This window comes from Mastacembelus armatus, chromosome 9, assembly GCF_900324485.2.
Source record: "Mastacembelus armatus chromosome 9, fMasArm1.2, whole genome shotgun sequence".
In the NCBI taxonomy this organism is placed as follows: domain Eukaryota; kingdom Metazoa; phylum Chordata; class Actinopteri; order Synbranchiformes; family Mastacembelidae; genus Mastacembelus; species Mastacembelus armatus.
In genome coordinates, this window is record NC_046641.1 from 14,731,175 (window position 1) to 14,753,856 (window position 22,682).

Below are 22,682 nucleotides of genomic sequence, written 5' to 3' on the forward strand. Positions count from 1 at the left end.
ATTGGTTTTCTTCATGGCTACAGATGGTATATTTGAGTTATATTATCTCAGAAAGTAGTCACACAAAAATAAAGAAACAGATGAAAAACACACTAAGGAATCAACGGAAAGCAGTAAAGGACAAGGGACAGAGCAGGAAAACACAGGCAGAAAAAAAACAAAGACTTTGAAAAATCAATTTGCGATGGCAACTGGACTTCCCACAAGTAAAGTAATAACTGGATTAATTCTGTATTACTGTCTAACAGTTACACAAGATGTGCATCTTTTGGAAGATGGATTTATACCTTAAATTATATCTATATGGCATTTCAATAATTCTATGAATTTTATAATTGGTTTACAATTACTTTTTTGAGTGTAGTGTTTCATTTAACCATAGTTTTTATCTGTATAAGTGTATGTGTCTATTTCTACCTGGATGTTTAAAAAAAAAACAGAGCACAAGTCATCAGGGACATCATATGAGGTAAAAAGGGTTTTGGCAGACTGTGATCCCAAAATAGAAAACAACAAAGAGGTAATGAAAGAAAAGGTCCAAACTGCAAAGTGCCTCTTAAAGTCTCAGCAGTTTTCTCAGAATTAGTCCCTCCTGATTCCCCAAAATTTTTAAAATGAAACAGCACAGCAGGGCTCTAAAGTTCAGCTCAGTTCCCTAACTGCTGTGGATTTCAGCAATATGGAGTTAAAACAGGATAATATGTTCAGAGTCCTCATTTGGCAACAATTGATGAGAATCATTCATAGCTAAAGTTCAACTTCAATCAGCAATGTAATATGTGAGAGAATGAAGAAGGATTCAATAATCCGTTAATAATACTGTTTAATTACTCCTAATCTATGGTGGCCTGCACTTTGATTCCAAAAAGCAAAGTAGTAAAACTAGCAGTGATTTGAATTGTCTCTTTGAATTTCTGTCTTTCTTTGATTCCCTTTTTTGTAAGTGAATTTGAGCCAGTTCATGACTAATCGCCACAGTTTCTGAGTATCTCTTGGGTGTGAAGAAAATACATGGTAAAAATCTGACCAACGCTATTACCTGGCAGCGATGTATAACGTCCTGTTCATGAGCATGATGAGCTGGATGTCCAGTTTGTGCCGCTGTGTGTTGTTCCTGCCAGGTTTGTGGCCAACAAATGCTGGATACTGCTTCGTGTCTGCAAGGAGAGGACAAAAATACCCTGCAAGTGTTAATCTTGCATTTATAGCTCTAATAACTAGTAATAACTTGGAATGTAGGTAGGTTGTTCATGGGTTTTAGGTCAAATGTCAGTCCAAGTGTCTTAGCAGAAACAGAAAACCACCACAACTAGTGATGGAGCTCCTCCTGTGACCTTAAATTGTAGGCTTAGAAAGTGCTGCCCTGTACCATGCAATCGTTCTATTGTTAGTGGCTTCGAATGAAAGCGCTTGCTTTGAATAAACAGTCTGTTGGAGGAGCAGGTCTGTCTATGGATGCCTGGCTTCTGTTTCATTATCCTGGCCAGGAGGTGCAGTGTTACACCCTAAGAGTACAACAGGGCAGGTTAGAGGGAGGACACATAGAAAACAATGACCATATCTTTACAGTTTGCCACAGCATTTACATGATCACACACAGCATTAGGAGCCCAACAGGAAAAGAGCAGATTATCCTCTGATGTGGGGTGGGCTCCGTTTCAAATCCTTCATTTTAGTGTATGTGGAGGGTCAATCCTTGGCCACCAAATCACACTCCACGCAGTCAAAAATAATTCAGTGTAGAGAAGGTGGGGTTTGCAGAGGAAGCAAGGACTAAGAGGGATGTAGCAGAAGGAAATTGATACAGAATTGTGGATTGTCAAAGTGAAAGACAGGAGAGAAAGAACAGACATATTACTTACAGTTGCCATGTGAGATGCTAATAGGCTCGCTGTCTTCGGGGAAGCCTGCCCCGGCTATTTGCAGTAGCGTGAAGTAGAGTAATAAGGCCTCTGACTTCATGGTCGCACCAACACTGCTGCTGCTGCTGGTCCTCTGCTACAGATTTTCCTCAGCCTGTGCAGAAACACCAGAGTGGCAGACAAGGTGAAGAAGGAGAGGGGTAAAGAGAAGAAATGGGGAAGACGGGGGGGGTAGAAAAAAGAAGTTTGTCACACAATTCTGTTTTCATCTGACTGCCTCCTCAATTACTTTCCCTCCTTGGTTTCTGCATTTCTTTGTATGAAACAAAGAATTGCACAAAGTCAGGGGGATGCAAGGAGAGGCAGAAAAAGAAAGTCCACTTGAATGGGCTGTTTGTGCATTTTGCACAGCCCATTGCAGTCTGTCAGAGATATATTTATATATGCATTCTCGATGACTCAAGTGAGCTGTGTTGCAAGCAAAACAGAATTAATTGGATTATGGCTGTAATATGCGTCATAGATCAATGACAGGCAGGAAAGATCTCTGTGCTTCTCTCTTCCTCTCTCTCTCTCTCTGTGTGACAGGTGAAGCAGGAGAGCTCTTGTTGAGATTAGCCTTCTGTAAAGTATCAGCAATACCTGGAGATGGGGCGGGTGGTGTGGCAAGTACCTAATTTCCCACTTGTCAGCCTCCTACAAGGGTAGCAATCCCACATAGTAACTCCTACAAGTTGATGACTATACCACAGGTTAAGCTGGTGCATCAGTATAGCTATTGAACTCTTCATTTTACTGTAGTGCAAGGTTTAAGAGTCACCCTGTGGTTTGCACATGGTCTCAAATACATGTTGCTGATTCCCTGTTCTCATTCAAGTAAGCATAAACACTGTGCATGTCTCGTAAGATAAGTGCCTGATTATTTACATTTAAACCTTGGAAAACAAATGTCCTCAATAAGTTAATCTTCTAATGTAGTTATTGTGAGTTCACTAAGGTGGATTTATAGCAGATGCCCTGTATTGTGGTGATCTAATGTCTTCATAGCACAAACCATGGCAACTGAGCTTTTCCTACTCCAGTTTATGGCAACAAATTACACCCATACATCATTCAAGACAATTATTGCATCTGTAATCTAATCAAGAATAAAGCATTTAATTTGCATAAAGCACCTTTTTTTTCTCCACTGGAGCTGGAAGGCTAAGATATTGCTGAGTAGATAGAGTAAGGGATGCTTCAGGGATGAAGAATTGAATGAAATAGTCGATTTCATTTGCTCTAGTCTGATAAAAGTTGTTTATTCCACGCTGTATTTTCATTCTCTATTGTGTGTCAAAGAGAGCGAGGGGATAGGGGGGCTTCTGGGTTACTTTCTTTTTTTTTCTTTGTCTCATCTCTCTCTCTCTCTCTCTCTCTCCCTCTCTCTCTCTCCCTCTCTCTCTCCATGCTCCTGTGAATCTCATTCAGGGGAGGAATGAAAACACTATTCACTAGGAGAATCATTTTAACTCTGAGAAGAATACCAAAACTAAAGCCTGGATACGACCTTGATCTCACAGTCCGCTACATTCCCCTCCCGCCTCTCTCACTCCTATGGCCTACTCTTCTTATCCTTACACAGTTTGTTTGTACTGCACTCTATATTTTATGAAGAGAAAAATACTAAAATGGATTTTCCCTCACCCTATACAGTGAAGGCTGAATGAGCTACACTTGTGATGCGTGTTCCAACTTTGTCCAAATTTTTTCATAAAAATTGACTTTTTCTTCTCTCTGTATAGAACAGTCAGCCTGAAATGTGTTTTTCTGGTGAACCATGACCCAAAAGTCCTGCACTGATTGACTGATTGATGAGCAGAAAGTGGAATGAGGCAGAGAAGCTGGCCTTGAAGGAGTGAGTGATGGATGGATATTGTGTTGACCAAAAAAAAAACAAAAAAACATAAGATCTGTGTGCTCTGAAAGCAGGAGACCTTCTGTAATGATAGACTTGATTATGTCTCAATATCTCCTCCTTCCATGTGAATGTCAATGATGTGGGGCTATGGTTTCTTAAAATTACTCTCAGACAATTAATCGTACTGCAGATATTTGTCTTGCATGTGCTGGGAACTGCTGGATGGTGAAGGCGAGGCACATCTATATTTGTGGGGTGTGATAGGATGCTAAAAACTGTTAGTCAAATCATCTCACACTGCCTCATGCGATGCACAAAATAAATTGAGCACAAAATGACTTAAGTGAAACCCCTAAGCCTTCTAGTGGTCCTTTCATTACCAGCTGCCAGCCATGAGTAACAAGAGGGAGACACAGTCTGTCTTTACTGAATTACACCCTTTTTGTGGAAGAGCAAATTGCTTCCTTGTGTGTGAGTGTGACTGTGTGTGTTAAATCCTGATGTAAACTGCTACTTTTGTACACCACTGCAGACATCTGTTTAAGCACAAACACACACACACACACACACATACAAAGTGAGAACATCAGGATCCAGGAATCGAGGCTTTAACATGTTCTCAGATTCCAGCAATAAATTACGTACTACCAAAAACCACATTTGCGCAGGTGGAAGTGTGCGGATTTCCTCTCTTGTAAAAGATATCCTTGAAAAACAACCAAAGAGAAGGCATAAAGAGTAACAGTGGAGCCATGTGCCTCCTCCTCAGGCTTTTAATAGATAATAACAATTTGAAAACCTTAGCTGCTATTCCCTTAAACCTCCTGTTCACTCTCAGTGATAAAGTAGCTGGTTGTGTGTGTGTATGTGTGTGTGTAAAACAGAAAGGGAAGAGAAGCGGGGAGAGTTAATCAAGCTGGATGCTGGCAGGAGGCCACCAGCAGGTAATAAAAACACAAGGACCCCCCAGAATCCCTCTACATACTTATGAATAAGTATACACGTGCACACACTCAATAACATACTCAGTCACCTTGTGTCCTTACAAGAGTAAAATACACACAACTTGAAGAAGAAACTTTGAACAAAACACACATAAAATCAATCTATATTCAGGATAAATGCATTTCTACAACACAAACTGACAAACTATCACAAACATACACACACACACACACACACACACTTGCAGCCAATTTCTCTCCCACACTCAGTAGTCTCATGGGGACAGCTGACCCAAACTGCATTAGCTTTAACAATAAACACATTATTAGCCCTAATGATGTTATTGCTGCTGTTGCATCAACATGTTAGCTATGGGTGCTCAGATAAAATATACACACAGTTAAACACATTTATCAGAGCGACAGGGGTAGCCACAGTGAGCTTCAGGTGAGGCAAAGGAAGGAAATGTTCCCTGACATTTCACTTCACGTTTAGTTTGTCACTTCGGTTAAATTCACAAGTGAACAGAAAACAGAGCTCCAAATACACATGATGAAACTTGGTTGGACAGATTTTCCCAAACACACACACACACACACACGCATACACACACATGCATACATACATACAAAGGCCCTAACTGTGCCAGCCTTCAAACTGTGACTGAAATGAGAGAGTAATTTTAATACATCAGAGCAGACTTGTTGGTTATAGCTTCTGAATGTGTTTAGAAACCTTCCTCCCAAGAAAAATGACAGCATCATTCACTTCAACCAAAGGCCTAAAACATATGTTTATGATTAAGTGACAAAGTTCTTTAGGAAAGGCAGCCTGGGTGTATGGGCTCTGTATTCCTAATCATGTGGTTTTTAAAGCTAAACCTAATTAATGCTTAGCCATAAAATACATAACTCTTTTATTTTTGAAACCGTGATTTACACTATAATGGCAGATTTATAGAAGCATCAGATCCGAAAATCATCGTCATTCTGAAGAGCAATTACAAACAATTTGGATAACTGTTTATGTCTTCATGTTTGTTTGTTTGTTTGTTTGGCTTGTTTCATTGCCATCAATATGTGCTTGAGTCCCTGTCATATATTCTGAATAGTTGTCATCTATCTGGTATCTGGTTGTCATCTATCTACAAATGGCTTCACATAGCACAGCAGTATTGAATATTTGCCTTATGAGTAAAGGACATATGCAAGGTTTTTACATCAATATGATGTTTTCAAATATGTCATTGTCAGATGCTTGTCTGTTAGGAAATTGGATTTTTGATCATAGTCTAGTGAGGAGGAAGCATTTCATATGAATGTTTTTAAGTAGCAGCTTCTTGAAAATGTTGTCTGACAGCTTTGATACAAGTGCAGCCTGCTTGTGTTTATATTTGGCCGTCTGGGTAATGTCCACAGATTGCTGCTGAAGGGTTTATGGACAGGAATGCTGAAGAGAAGCGGTAGCTTACCGCCAATGTTCTGTTACGTGTAATTATAGCCAGTCTTTGCATTTTGAGGAGGTCCAGCTGTGCTGTGCTGTGCTGTATCTTTAATGAAATAGAGGACACAAATGAAACACCATACACTATAGATGTTTGTGTCTATTTTTCTGTGTTGCTCAAGACAAGCCAAAGAACTCAAAGTTTTGAAAGAGTATTTCCAAAGGAACTGTTCACTGCTTGTTCTGTGGCCTGTTGTGACTTTTTCAAGTTGTTTATGTAATCCTGAAAGTGATCTATGTCACTTGCATTGTGGCTGGGTGCAGACAGAGAACTCAGTAAGAGATATCTTAAAACTCGGAAAAATAAAATCAAAACTAACTGTGTGCCTCAGATAACCTGACCCTTTTAAACAGGAATAAAAGAATAGTAATGTTTTGCTTTTATAGTTGTTTTTCATGGTTGGTTGCTGGAACTGAAGAAAAAAACCAAAGAGATTTAACAGGTTGATGAATGACAGTGGGGTAATTCCAGCAACTTCAAAAGTTTCTGTTCTGGGAGAATCTCACAGAGCAGAAACAGATCTTAAACACAGGCGTGAACACAACACCCCCAACACCAGACATTTTTACAACAACTAAACCCAACAAAGCTCCAGACCACCTTCCATGGTCACAGCTGTTCACAGGCATGCTGGAGGAGATAGTGTCTGGGGTGAGGTGCAAACACAAAAGAGAAGATGACCAAACAGAGGAGGTTAGAAAGACTGCCGGGTGGGAATAATGCACTGATCCACCATACGAGGAGGGAAAGAAAAAAAAATGGAACACATCCAACCACCTAGGGCTCCCAGATGGGGAGGATACCTTGGCAGGTGTTTACACTTGTCATCCTTGGCCTGATAAATCAGAGCAAAAAGACAGGAGGAGCTGTCTGCCTGAACCCAGGGGGGCATGATAAGAGGAGGGAATTGAGAGGGAGGAACCTGTCTGTCTTTTTAAGAACAAGAGCCAAACTAGAGTCCAATATCAGCACACAAATACAGCTACACACACACTCGCCTACTCCCACAAATAATCCTTTCTTTTCTTGTTTTTCATCCTTAGATGCTGTTTTCCAATGAATATCTGTATAGAGGTAATCCATCATGGTTTGATTAATAAAAGACAATGAAGTAGACATGAATGAGGCACCCTGTTGCTATAGGCCCTTTATTGAAGCACAAGACCAAATACAAGAATGAGGTGACTGATTGATTGTGGAAGTGGGCCAAAGACAACTTAAAAAGATGAGAGGGAAGAGAGAGACAGAAGAACAGCGAGGGAACAGAGGGGAAGCCAACTTTGAACAACAGCAACCTAACAAAGACATTCAGTGACTGGAGATAAGCTGCTATCTTTATAACTCTGCCTCTGTGATCTAAAAACCATTAAGCCTGGACATGGCTCCATGCTTCTTAATCATTATAAACAATTATCTGTCTCAAAGCAATGGATATCTTTTTTTCTGTACATATTGAGGACATTCTTTGAAGCTAATTACCATAGATGTAGAAATAAGGAGACTAAAACATAAAATAAGAAGTGTAGCAAAGAGAGGAAGGTGGGAAGGAAAGGAAAAAACAGCAAAGGAATGGAAAAGATAGCAGAGATGGGAAGAGGAGGGGAGGTTAATGGGCGTTCTCTGTTAGAGAATGATCCAAAGTAAACTGACATTTCACAAACTCTATCACCAGCAGATCTCAACCCGAGGAGAGAGATGAGAGGAGATAACTACCTACATCTCACTACACTGTTTTTAAAAGTAGGTCAAGAACTTGTTAGGCTTCTGGGACTGAAATGATCTCCAGAATTACTCTGGAAAACCTCCAGTGAGCATACAGGTATAGCACTAAATATGGTGTAATAACACATTTCCAAATCTGTAAGTTTTTGTGCTGGATGCTATGGGTATCTCAGCATCTTTCTTCTTTTTTTAACCATGCTAAGACATCGATCTTGACTGAAATACCTCAACAAATATCAGATGAATTATGGTGGAATTTGATACAGATATCCATGGTGCTCAGGGGATGAGTCCTAAAAAGTCATGCCTTTAATTTTCCGCTAGCTGACATTTGATTTTAGGTGAATAGTCTAAATAATTTTTGCATAAAACTTGGTACAGATGTTTATGTTCACCTCAGCGTGAACTGAAATTACTTTGGCAAATAGTTACCATTCCTCTAGTGCCATGACCAGGTACAAATTTCAATTTATCCAAGCTTCCCGTCAGCCTCAGATGTAATTAGTGCACCAACTATTAAATGGTAGGTGCTAAAACACTAAACTAAGATAATGAATATGGTAAATGTAATACCTGCTAAATTTCAACATGTTAACATCACACGGCCAAAGTGTAGCCTCAGAGAGCAGCTAGTTTGGCTGAAGACTCACAGTCCTAGTCTTATTCACTCTTTTGTCTATCAGACCCACAAGGCCATTTGTCCTCTTATGTTCCCTCCCTACCTCTCACAGACCTAATGAAAACATTTGTTATAGTATCACCATCATTCCTCCCTTTCTCCAGTCTCCTCGCCCTCCTAATTCTTTTTTCACTTTTCTTCATCTCATTGATAATGGCAGCAAAGAAGAAAAAGATGGGTGTGGTGCAAATTGCTCTTTTCCTTTGTCTGGAAAAAGCATTTATGAATCAAAACAAGCCCCCACTCAGTGACACATATTCAAGCATCCACACGAACACAAAGCTCAGCTCACATCATACACACAGCTGCTGCTTAAGAGATTGACCCCAAAAAAAGAACAAGGTTACATATTTAAATACCAGAACCTTTTCCGTGCCTGTCAATCATTGCACGCGATGATACTAGCAGGGCACCTTAATCAATCTGGAAGCAGCTGATACAGAGCTGTTTGGGCATAAACTGAGAAAATTGCACATAGCCTTCTCTGTCTCTCTTTTGATCCAACTATCTCTTTGGTCTGGTGCTACTCAGCCTGTCCATTTGATTGTTTGGTATCACCTGTTTATTAATTTACTCTCTGAATGATTTGTAACATAAGGCCATACTTTTTGTATTCATACAGTAGTTGGTCATTTTAAGTAAAGATCACTCGTCCAGTGTTGAGTTTGACCCTTGTCAAAAGAGCAAAAGCTGCTGTGAGACACAAACCGAGACTCAGTGTTTCTCCTGAGGTGCAGGAGAGAAATAGCAGTTAAAAAATGTCAGAATGTCACTGAGCTAAATGCCACATTAACTCCGCAGAGAGAGAGGAATGACTGAAGCACAGCACCCTGTGGAACAGCGATGGGGGTGTTGAAACTGTCACACGGCATAATGCACATTTTACTTGGAAACTCACTTTGTGAAGGCCGACTGCAGGGTGCCTTTAGGCAATGCTGCACAATGCCATGCTATGCTTAGTCATGATACAGACCAGGGACTTCCATCCTGTAAGGTCGATGAAGCAAGTAATGCTTTAAATAAGGCTGCCTGGGGTTGAAAACATATGAAAATATGTTTAGAAGTGTGTGGCTGGTCCACATCTTCCTCTCCTTGCAGGGGAAAATAAGACTTCAAGGAAGGGGTTAAGCACATATTTCTCAGGCTCTCGGCCTCAGCAAACATCAGCTAAGCCATCAGCAGGGAGACACATAACAGGGAAATCCATTTCTGTGGGTCTCTGGTTAAGTATTTCCAAATGTAAAATGCATGAGCACTAAAATGATTTTTTATGTAATTTCAAGAAGAGATGAAAAACTGGTTCACTAACGGGAAGAGGGAAAAGCTTGATAGACCCAAAGCAATCCATGCATAAGTTCTTTGAGTCATAGCAGAAATTAGTCTGGCTATTTAGAACTGTATAGGAGAAGTAGCTAAGGGACGCTGTGTTCCTGGGGTAGTTTCCCCACAAATAAAAGAGGAAGAGTAATCAATAAAACAATAGCTGTAATTCTGGCCTGAGAGCTGGGTAGTTACAAACCCTTTTTCTCGACAGGCTTGGACTGTAAATGAGAAAAGTCTCAAAGCCAATATTCAGCGGCGGCTCGCTAAGTGGTTTTTACTATGGCTATAACGGGTGCAAGAAGATCTGGAGCAAAGAAATGGAAATTGTTTCCCTTGTTGGACCTTGACTAAATAGACATAAAGATAGCATGTGTGTATGAAGTCATGTAAATCATGTCCATCTGTATCTGAAATCAAAATAATGTCTGTTCTTGGACAGAGTCCTTGATAATAAAATAGCCCAAGCATATAACCTTCTACTGCAGTACAAAATTGGGGCAGAAATGTCAAAACATCTGGCAAAAACGTCTAATTGCCTGTATGAATTCACTTTATATTAGAAAGACTATACACGGTTTTTTGCTTGTGGTTTAACACTGAACTTTTGCAGCTGTTTTGTGTGTGTGTGTGTGCGTGTGCGTGTGTGAGTGTGAGTGTTCTTTTCCTCTCCTTGCAACTGGTAAAGCAGACACAGGATATAAGCGGGTGGCCTGCGGGGACTGAATCAGAGGTGTGATGGTTTTCTGTTGTTGTATCCATCTGGCACAGTTTTCACATCTCACAGCCTCCTGTTTCTCCATAATAGGTGTGCTTCAGAGTTTTACAAGGTGTGATGCCATCTCTATCTGTACCTCATTGTGTACCTAATGCATTCCCCCTTACTGTTCACTAAGGTGTGCAGCAACTGAACCACTTTTCAACAATCTATCAGTTGTGAATTTTTACTTTTTCAAGTGGTAAACTGCACAATTAGCAACGCAATGCTGCAAACATCGAGAAGCAGACTGGAGACACCAGCATGCACATATACTTAGTTACACATCCTTGTGAAAGACGTAAAACAAAAACAAATGCCATATTACCTTGTAAATAATGCTGGTTGATAGCAGAAGATACCGTGTGCATCTGTTTCAGTCAAGGTCTGCAAATGTAGCATGATTTCATTTGCTGTTTTGCCATCACAGAAAATCATTTCAGCTCTGTTAATGGCATTTTCTTGTTGAGCTCCCAGTTCATTTGATGCAGGTTCCATTATGCTAAGTGATTGAGTCTGTGTCCTCGCTGATAACTGGCTAGCTGGCCTTCTGTTCCACAGTAAACGCGCCTATCAGATCTGACCAAGCATGATGCTAATCTCTATTAAGGTAATATGGTAATATCGGGTCAGGGGAGAGCAGTGCACATCACTAGCACACATTTTCTCAGTCTCTCTCAATTATTCATCTCTATTTCTTATACATTTAGTACAAAGCACCTTATTCTGTCATTCTCTGGACTTTATATTTTCCTTTCCTTCTCATCTTTTTTCTTATTCTGTGCTTCTCTCATCTTCCCAGTCCTCTCTGCAACTAAAAACCACATACATCTAGAATATAATAAAGAATATAATAAAACCTCATCCTACAGATTCTATTTCTCTCCATTTTCCTCTATGACAGGAAACATATATTCATAATGGAGGATGGAATAAACTAAACACAATTATGTTGTGTGTTAGCCCGTGATGTCGTAATGCTGATAACAGAATATCTTGTTTTCTTTTAGTGCATCACATCCAATAGCATTATGAATCATCTCCGATAAACCAAGACATTCAATTCAGCTGCTGCATGAGGGTGCAGTTACTGACTGACAACACATTATACAACAGAAGCTGTTTTTCCCAATGTACAGAATGAATCTGTCTGAATGTCGTTATCTCCACAGACCATATTGTAGCAGTGATGTAGCTCGCATCCAGCTCTAAACTAATGAACAAAATGACAATGCTCAGGCAGGCAGATCACTAAGACCCCTGCCAGTGTGCAAAAGAAAGAAAATGAATCAAAAGAAAATGTATTACACAATACAGTACAGCCAACTGCAAACAAATGTTGCCGGTCTGCAGCAGAGTGGTGATTGTCATTACCATTTCTGTTATATCACAAGATGAGGTAGCACAATACAAAAAGTACAGTGATCTTCTCAGACATAGGATAGACTGTAAGGAAGGGTATTTCTTGCTTGTGTTTTGGTTTAGCTGCCAATAAATCACACAGTGGGAGGAAGTAGAGGAGTTCAAAGCAAAATAAATAAGTGTGGAAGAAGATTGGTTCAAAGATACAGAAGAGAAATGATATAAGCATGTAATTCTTCAGGAAACCAATGTCTCTGTCTCTGAAACTGATTAGAGCAAAGCCAATCAGTGCAATTAGACCACTGTCACTATACCCACAGTGCTGTAGACTAGTAAGTCTAAGACACTTCACATAATAACAGAAATACAACAGCTAACACCTCACTTAGTGCCATCCTGTTGACATGTATTGTTTTTATTGACAAACATACTTTAAATCTTTTTTCTGCTTTGTGTTAGCTTGTGAAGTAATCAAACAGTGGCAACAAATATTCTGAATTGGAAAAAATGTAATTTTCTAATTTAATTCACATTTTATACTAAAAAAAAAAAACTATTGAATGTAGGCAAGATATGATATGATATGTTATTGGGGCTGTGGCTTGTGTTATGATCAAATCAAATCAAATTTCCATGCAAAATGCTAAGCCCATTAACTACAGAGACTGTTTAGTAGTGTAGACTAATTATCTATTACCATTAGGTATAAGCCTGGCAAAAAAACCCTTTAGGTTTCTACATATATGGACCTGGATTATTAATCTCTGTTAAGTCAAGATATGTTTATGACTGTTGTGTATACTGTCTAACACTTGGGTCATATAAGAGCTCATTTAACAATAATTAGCACAACAAGTTATAAATAGAGTGTGATGCTTTTTTATGTCAAACAAGTTATAAAACAGAGCATTTGCATGAGAGGCACTAAAGCATAGGTTAATAAACACTGAATGCCTGGTTCATGTAATGAGCTGTATGAAAACTGGTGCCACAAGAGAGGTACATTCTTTATAATGAGACCACAAAATCAATACAGAGAAACAGTCCTGTGGCTCCACTAGTTCATTTATGCAGCAATGTAAAAGACAGCCCCAGGACAGAAATGAATCCAGTTAAAAATGTTATGATATCAGCATGGGAAAAAGAAATAAAATTCTCCCCATGTCTGTCCTGTTGTAGCTGACTGTCAGTGATATAATGATAATGCAAGTACCCATAACACTTTTAATGCTTGGCAGGCTGGATGACATGAGTATACACAAAGTGCAGTCAATTTTTGCAGTTGCACACCTGACACAAAAGACACAGGAGAAAATACCATTATGATAGAAAATTTGATAAGACAAGCAGTTTGTCTTTGGTGTGAAAATGAAAATCTGACCTTGTGTCAGTTTAACAGCTGTTTAAACCAAGACTCACGTCATTGTTTCTCATATGCACAGCAATTATGCTGTAATTATAGTGTACGGTTACAAAGAAAGCTGGTTGCACACAGACTTTAAAATCGTGCACTAACTGCTGTAGAACATTTTGAGATTACATCTGAATCATGTATGCAGAATCTAATTGGCATTTGTGTCAAAATTTATTTAATGCATCACATTGCTTTTACAACCTACAAGCTCCTGCTCGGCGTCTCAGTGCCTCAGCTCTACCCGTCCAGTGGAACGTATATATTGCCATCTCTCCCATCACAAATTTGAGCAAAGCACAGATGACGGTTCTCCGATAAGTAATTTTCCGTGCTGTGTCACAGCGTCTGTGTGATCACTAACTTCTTATATCAGCTGTGTCATGCAATCTTTCTAATGGAAATGTTGCATTAATTTGGTGGCTAAGGCTATACATCATGGCTGTAAATTTCCCCTGTGGGGTCTCAGTGCTGAACTGTGATAAGATGAGTTAGGCCATACCAGACCAGGCTAGTCGGTTTGAACAGTTCCATGAAAAAGCCATAAAATGCAAAAAGCACTGGGCTAATTTTGTACTGTACTTTTGGTACATCCTCAAAAGGATAAAAACTAAGTTAAAAATAACTGCCCACTTAAGTTTTTCCATCTGCCATTTCTGGGTGCTGAAAAACAAAAGATATAGTTTAAGCATAATTTAACTACATTACTACTACTTCGTTAAATAATCACAGTATAGTCCAACTCAGACTGTCATCGTAATGAAAAGACAGGTTGACTTTCTTCAGTCATCAAGTCACTAACTTAGAAATTTAAGGATGTCATCCAACAGTAATGAAAAATATGTGTTTAAAAATAAACAGTAGTTGCACCATCATCCATTTCAAATCAAACAAAGACAATAAAAGTAGTATAGTTTCCAGAATACAAATGAGCAGCGAACTGGAAGAAAAACCTGTTAACAGTTTACAATAACGCTGCATAATTCCTGAAAACTTGAGGATACAATTATTCTTTCTTATCTATTTTCTCTTTTTCACACCATAACTTACTAAGTGTTGTTCCTCTCAAGTGATAAAAGCTTTAACAGCCACCCATTTCACGCTTACAAATCCTGATTACTTTTTTTTTTTTAAGCTCCAAAACTTCATATTGGCCAGCAGTCAAAGCATTCATAGGAATACACCACATGCAAGTCTGCTAAAAACCCTCAGCCACGTCCTTTGGCTTTCATCTTTAACCTTGTAACCTCCTAAACTCTTCCGTTACCTCCATCAGGCAACATCTGAAGATCCGCATTTATGACTTCCTGTCGGCATATGGATTGAGGAAGGGAAAAATAAAAGCTAAGGGAGCCAGACTGAAGGTGGCGAGAGCCAGCTGTGACCTATTGTTCTCTGTCTGAGTGATAATGAAGGATAGAGTGTGAAGAGACTGAGGAGACAGACTGCAGTGATGGGCTGTTGCGCATGTTTGTGCGATCTACCGTGTGGTTATGTGCTTGCCCTTGCAGGTGTTGTGTTACAGTCAGTCGGTCAGATGGTGGGCGTGTGCCTACCTGCAGCTCCCTGGCTTTACACAGTGGAAACACAGACGGAGCCCAGAGTCTGTCGAGCCCACTCACCTTGATGTTAAGCTAATGCCAAAATTACTGCTTTCTTTCGATCAAAACCGTGAAAAAATCTAGCGATTTCCCTGTCTGCCTAGATTGCTGTGCTTCTCTGTGTCTGTCTCCCGCTGTGTCTGCCTGAGTGACTGCAAACCTACGGCACATCCGGAATAGGACAGTTTGTGTCAGTAAATTATACACTCTTCACCGTTCATGGAAAGATCTGAAGAGGGAGTTAAAAGAAAAGTTTGGGATTAGTTGCAAGAGAAGGGGCAGATTTAGCAGACAGGAAAGAATTTTTTTTTTTTTTTTTTGTTAAACAGACATCTATCATATCTGTTTATTTGGTGAATGAAGAGTTATCACATCAGTCCATATTTCTGGAGAGTTTGATAAATCATGCAGATGGAAGCCCCCTTTTTTGTCTCAAACACTTCGGGATTTGAAAGAGACAAAAGCACAGCTACTCTTTATCAAACCTAAGTGACTGAGAGCCAGAAGACATTGATTCATGACCACAGTGGCATCTCTGTACACCTTTATTTTGCAGTGCATTCTTTCATGAATGACTGATGATTTTACAAGACTCGAAGTCTTCAGTCATGCTAGCAGCTCTGCATGGATGTACTTAGGCCTAGCAGGGCTCTGAGTGAAATGATAATGTCAGCATGATAATATGCTCACAATGACAATCTAAACATGCCGATTCTTTGCATCTGTGATATTCACTGATTTCACTATCTCTATTATAAACCACTGGAAAAGGAAATTTTGAATCAGAACATGGTGCTAGATGAATGAAATGAGGGAAACACCAAAGTGGCAATCCATCAAATAGATGGACATTTCATTCAAAACTACAAATGGCAGACTTGACAGACTGACATTTTCCATAGAGCTTTGCCTTTTTAGACCGACTGAAAGATAGCACTGATTAGTTTAGAAAAAGCAGCTGTTTAACCAGGCAAGGCAAAACATGTATTTCTGACCCTGGGCTACTGTCAGACCACCATCATTAGAAAGATATAGAATGAAAGAAAAGAGTGTATGTGAGGTGAGGTACCCAAAAGTTTTCATTCGTTTTGTGACAGAACAACGTGACATTTGAAAATATGTATTATAGGCAAGCCCACGCAACCTGTGGAAAAAGTATGAATATTGCCTCTTATAGCTGCAGAAGTTAACATTGTCCAGATGTACAATACACACCCACTTGTATACGCAGGTCAGGACAGCAGTGGCATTTCATACCTTTCATCTCTCACTGCAGCAAAATGTACATAAACAGCCAGTAAATTTGCCTTGCATTTCTTCTGTGATTTGTTGTATTATTGTATATCAGGGCAACCATGTAGGTATATGATTGAGCTTCTGTGAACACGCGTGTGTGTGTGTGTGTGTGTGTGTGTGTGTGTGTGTGTGTGTGTGTGTGTGTGTGTGTGTGTGTGTGTGTGTGTGTGTGTGTGTGTGTGTGTGCGTGTGTGTGTGCGCTAACTAACCATCTCATTTCCCCATAGGAGGACTTAGTCTGGCTGTGACTGCATCCTCTGGCTCACTCACATTAACATTTCATCCTGATTGTCTCTGTCAAAGTAATTCATCATCATTGACTGAAACACTGTGGCTGAAGCCTCCCCTGACTCCAAATCTCTCTCTCTCTCTCTCTCTCTATCTCTCTCTCTCTCTCTCTCTCTCTCTGTTAGTTTCTAGTTTCTTGCTCTATTCCCATTTCTGCCCCTGTCTCTGGCTTACTCTCCGTGTCTTCCTTTCCTCTCACTTCCTTTTCCTGTGTTTCTCTGTCTCTCTCATGTCCATCTGGCTCTTGAGATAAACACAAGTCTGGCTTTCTTTTTGCAGACAAAATATCTATAAAGATGAGTATAATCACAGTGTATTGCTCTGGTTTGGCTGTTCAGTCCAAGGGACCCTGCAGTAGAACATAATCCATCTGTCTATCGGAGTTTTTCTTACCTCAGTCGTTCTTTTTTTTTGTTTGTTTGGTTTGTTTTCCTCCCAGCGCCTTCACCAGTGTTCAGGTTGACAAGCAGATTATATCCAGGGGAAAATGTGATTAATGAGGTTGTCTGAATAATGTAAATCAACTTAATGGAACTGAAGACACAAAATGAAGGGGAGAAGAGGTGCAGGAGGGAGGAGCAGACACAGGAGCAGAGGGAGAGCGTTGCTCAGGGTTCAAATATCCACTCAGCTAAAAGGCAACAGTAAGCAGGCCTCAGCTGCTTTCACACTGGCCTTGAAAGCAAAAAAAAAAGGAGGATCGTCAGTGTCCTCCTTTTTTTTTCTTTCTTCCTGTTTCCCTCATTCTGTCTTCTTTTGATGAGTCCCTTGGGTAAGCTGCCCCTCCTTTCCATCAAACCCTCCATCCAATCCTCCTTTCATCCGTTCAGATATGAACCCATCCAAACCATTACTACCAGCACCGCCACCATCTAATCCAAGAACAGGGCTTGTTGCATCACCCACATACATACACACCTTTACATGCACGCGGCCAGAGAGAAAAGCCTGCAAGACAGCACTTTACAGTCTGCTAGCCGCAACAATGAAATCTGTGCTTTACTGACAGAGTTAGGACCCCTAAAGACATAAGAGGATCAAGTTGCTCATCCGATAACTTAAACCATTTAACTGTTTGTGCATTTAATTCCACTGGCATGCGATTTTTAAACAGAAAACAATGAAAAGGAGCTATCTTGTCAGACAATGCTAAGACTTAATACCATGATCAAGCTGGCTTAACAAAATTACTTATGCAAAAGGGACACTGACAAACTTCCTCAAACAATCTCAAAGTTCCATTTTTTCTTTCATTATTAAGTTTTTAAAGACTACAAAAGGTGCCTATATTCCCTAAAACGTGATGCAACAGTACTCAGCATATCATCTCATTGTTGAAGGAGGACTTGCAGGATTATGTTTACCTTAAAACTCTGTGGTAATTACATCTAAGACAATATGACAATGGTATAGTTAGCAGTACAGCTATAACAAAGCATGCTACAGTACCTGTCCTGCATTGATTTCTAACTTGAATTTCTGAATTTATACTACAAATTATTTATTTAAAAGATGAGCTCTCCAGCTGCTGGTCCTACATGGATGCATTTGTCGTACTGTGACTTTCATGTCATACAAAATAAGTTAATGGTGTGTTTTCCTTCTGCGTTTCAAAATCACAAATCAATATTATCAGGCAATTCAGCCTGGTCAATGTTAGGAATGCCTCACTGGATCACAGTGAACTTCTTTACAAGTAATGACCAGGTTGTATGGATCCTGAAGTCCAATCCAACAAGTTAGAAAACTGTACTCATTATATTGAATTGTTAACACTTATTTTTATGTAAATTACATTGTCCAAAATGCTTTTTTCCACCTATGACTCTACTGCAGCTACGGCCGTGGCAACAATATAATCATGTGTTCCCTTACACAGTTTTTCATATTATTCTGCTCCAACTCTTTTACAAGGAGCTAAAAATACACCTGTACTATTCCAACACAAAAAGAGCTTCAGATAAAATACACAGAATAATTAGCATATGTAAAACATATTTATACACTCTCAGTCTAGTAATTCACTATCTTTTCTTTCTCAACTCCGGTTGTTAATTGATAGTCACTTCAGTTCGGCGGTTTGTGAAGGAACCAGTTCAGTGCATCATTCCAGACGACTTAATTTTTCATTTTCATTTTTCTTCTGCAAAGATAAGCCATCTGTGAAATGATGCTGTAGAGATTCATTCTCTTGTGGCATATTAATATGATGAATTAAATCACCATACTGACAGGTTGGAAGACAGTTAATACAGATGGTTATAAGATGATTTAGTGAAGGTATGTAGATTTGGCAGAGGGGTCCACCTGCATGTCGAAATACTTTTAACTAGCAGGGCATATTAGAGAAGCTGGTTTTGTGTCAGATGTTTTCTTCCATAGAGAAAAGTGAAGACTTTCTGGGAAAAGCTGCTGTCTTAAAGTATTTTAAGCATGTTCAAGGGTGTTCCTCTCTTCAAGGCAGCACAACAAGCATGTAAAAACATAGGTAGGGACTCTAAGTGAAGCACACAGGCACTGGCTTTGCACTTTGACACCGTTTCTACATCTGTCAAAAGACTAAGGCTTGACAGCTGAAGAGCTGTCAAAACTGCCTGTGTGAAGTAAAATAGTCCTTCAGGATTGCTCAAGTACAAGTGCACTTTTGCCTGTTTGGTATCTGTTGCCTGGCTGATGAGATTGGCTGGTGGACAAGACAACACCAGGCAGCAGCAGCTAATCCCCTCGTGCCATTGCAGCAGAGCTTGCCACAAGGATGCATAACTGACTCACTGGAGGAGGGCTGGATGAGGACATAGGTCAAATGTTACAGTTTTCAAAGGCAAAGGGTATGTTGGAAGTAGGGGAGACAATTAACATTGAAAATCTGTGTTTAGCTTTTCTCCTTCTTGTTACACGTGCAGTAAAGCTTTTGTCCCACTGTAGTTCATTCTAAGGTAGACTCACAGTTTAGTATAAACTGGCAGAGATAAATATTTTATGAACCACGGTTTGTTGTGATGTGAATTATGTTTATACACTATTGATTTTCAAACACAAACACATTTTGAAAAATTGCAGTGGCACTGTGATTATGTATTATGTATCATTTGTGACATAATGACAAAAGTTTGTTTATTTATGATTGGCCAAATCATCAAATGTTGATATTGAATGTATCAGCAAAATGTTTACTGACAACTTGTTTCATTTGTTTTCCTGCCCTTGTACAACATTTGCTTCCAGCAATTAACCATAGTCACATCCCTATAACTACCTCTGCTGTGGAACCACTGAATACCAGATAAGGGAAATGACAGAGAAATTGCACCCAGAGAACATCACTGATCACTGAATACTACTTTTATAACACTTGTGGGGTTGTGTTCACAAATACACACGCTTTGACATTGCAATCACACAAGTTAGACTCCCAAATCACAATGCAGCCTTGACTTCAACTGTTTATCTTGTTACTTTTCACTCAAGTGTAACAAAGAAGCAAGAAATGAGAATAAAGTCTCAGGTATTGTACTTTTGGAAAAGCAATATTGTAATATATGTTTTACCAGTATCCAATAGCTTTAACTTCACCAGATTTATGTTTTCTTTTTATTCTTTGTGTATCTACATCCTATACCCCCCCCCCACACACACACACACACACACATCCACAGATAAGCATCTTGCCCTTATGTGCATGTGTTTCCCTGCATATAACTGCTTTATTTATATCTAAAGTTGGTTTTCTATTGCTGAAGAGATGCAACAACAACACAGACTAATCCGCAAGCTAATGTGCCTCAGAGAGCTTTAGCTCATGGGAGGGACTTAGTAGAGAGAGGGAGAGGGGAGAGGAGAGGGGCTTAAAGCAGTCATTGTCCCTTCAGGAGCAGATTAACTCTTTTAAAAGCAAAGGTGACGTCTATTGCCTGCTCACTATGCAGAGCAGCCAATGCTCTCAAACTCTATGTGAGATGCTGTTTCTCTTTCTAATTGTTTTCCTCTTTGTCTTTCTTCGTGGCACTCTCTTTCCTGAGCAAATATATCTTTTACTCAGTTTCAGTCTTTATCTTTCTCACTCTTTCCCTCATGCACCCATTCTTTCTTTTCTTCTAATCAAGCAGAGCAGTATAAGCTCACTGAGAGCAGCTCCAGGAACAATCAGAATCGCCTGCACAGGGAGTGGTGCCAAGGCCATAATGAAACACTGGGAGCACAAGGAGGACTGCCGATTAAAAGTTATTATTCTGCTGTGGTGGTACCAATGAGTGAATGGGAGACAGTGGGCTGTGGGGGCTCCCTACAAGAGGAGCACCATAAATGGGTGATGAGAAAGATGGGAGGACAAACATGGGATACACTGGAGTAAGAGGGATGACACTACTTGAGAGAAGAGGAAGGAGAAAGTAGGGCAGTGAGTGGGGTGTAAATATGAGGGTTTCTTGGGAATGTGTGGGGGATGAAGAGGAGTGGGGAGACACAGCACTACAAAAAAAAAAAAGCTACACAAGGGAGTAATGAGATAAGTGGTAGACTAGAGAGGAAGGAGGAGAGAGGGAAAGTGAAGGGTGAGGGAAGAGAGGGCACTACACACGGAAAACACTCATGTTTACTTAAAGCAAAACAAAGACTGGCACGAAGAGCATGGTACAGGAATGCAAATAAATCCCCCTTTGCCACTAAAGTGTTTTTATTAACTTTAAGAAGCAGAATAAAAGATGGATAGACACAGGGGAGAATTAAAAAAAAATGCTATTCCAATCATCAAATTTCACTTGCCTTTTATTTCTGAATATGTAAGTTATATGTAAACAAGATTGCGGCATATGCATGCTGCAATAAAAACTATAAAGTCACACTTTCCTCTCTCCCCTCATACAGAAAACTAGTCCCCTTGTGTGATTTGCATAATGCATGAATTTGCTGTATACACTGTCGAGGGAAAAATTGGGCACAGCACTAACAATAGAAAACAAGTGAACTTTATGTATACGTGCATAATATGTAGTTCTAATGAAATATTACATAAGCCCTTCAGTGCTTTCCCAGAAACAGTAGGAGTTCTTTTCCTTCTGCAGTATAAAGACATGCTACCTTAAGTGTTCACTGGGAAGAAACATCCTGTTGATACACTCCAGCACATAAGAACACCCTGGGAGCATGGCCACACACACACACACACACACACACACACACACACACTGAATGAACATGTGTTACATGAACGCACATGAAAGCCTTTATATCGCTGTATCTGTCGTTCTCTCTCTTGCGCTTGTACTCACACACACACACACACCCATACCCAAACCAACACAATTCAGCTCCGTTATAATGAGGCCATCATGATGAGGGCAACACAAAGTTAACAGACAGCCATTCATACCACAGAGCCGTAGAGTCTCCTCAAGTCTTTATCTGGCACTAGCCCCAGTAAGTGTGTGTGTGTGTGTGTGTGTGTGTGTGCATGCGTGTGCGTGTGTGTGTCATAGTCAGGCAGGGTGGGCCCGAGTGGAGAGGCCTATATGGCATGACCTCAGTGAGAGACTTCTCTCCTCCAAGCTTTGGCACTCACACACGCACACACACACACACACACACACACACACACACACTGTGTTCCCAGCGTTCCTGGCAGCACCAGTCTAACCAGGCTGCTCCTCCACATCTTTCAGTTACTGTTTCTATTGATTTCCTCTAGGTCTCTCCTTTATTGCTTCTGTTGCCATTTCTTACATCCATATTTATTTATGCTGGTTCCCTCTAGGTTATCCCTCATCTCTTCTACTGCTCCTTCTTCTATTCATATTTATTTCTCGTCTCCTGGAGCCATAAGATACCAACATACAGTACAATAATCAAGTCCAGTCCTCTCTACTAACATGACATTTCTTCTATATCAAGCCATGTTTGGCATATCACAAAAAATCATGGAATTTCTGCTTTTATTCAAGCCTTTGAAACTGTAAAATGATTCAAAAGCGTAAAAAAGCTTTGCCAGTTTCACTGATTGTTTATATTATTCATATCCTGTTAACCTAATGGTAGTGAGC

The 22,682-nt window shown here is 39.9% G+C and overlaps 1 protein-coding gene across 2 annotated transcripts in view; it reads right to left on the bottom strand.

Moving 5' to 3' along the window:
* The window catches only part of sema6a (sema domain, transmembrane domain (TM), and cytoplasmic domain, (semaphorin) 6A), a 99,556-nt gene that overhangs the window by 54,267 nt on the left and 22,607 nt on the right, over window positions 1–22,682 (bottom strand). For both annotated transcript variants that reach the window (XM_026321316.2, XM_026321315.2), the window contains exons 2-3: window positions 1,863–2,016; window positions 1,040–1,157 (exon numbers count right to left, since the gene is read on the bottom strand). In XM_026321316.2, the coding sequence (XP_026177101.1) occupies window positions 1,040–1,157; window positions 1,863–1,962 (218 nt within the window). In that variant the 5' untranslated portion in view covers window positions 1,963–2,016. The remainder of the gene's footprint in view (window positions 1–1,039; window positions 1,158–1,862; window positions 2,017–22,682) is intronic.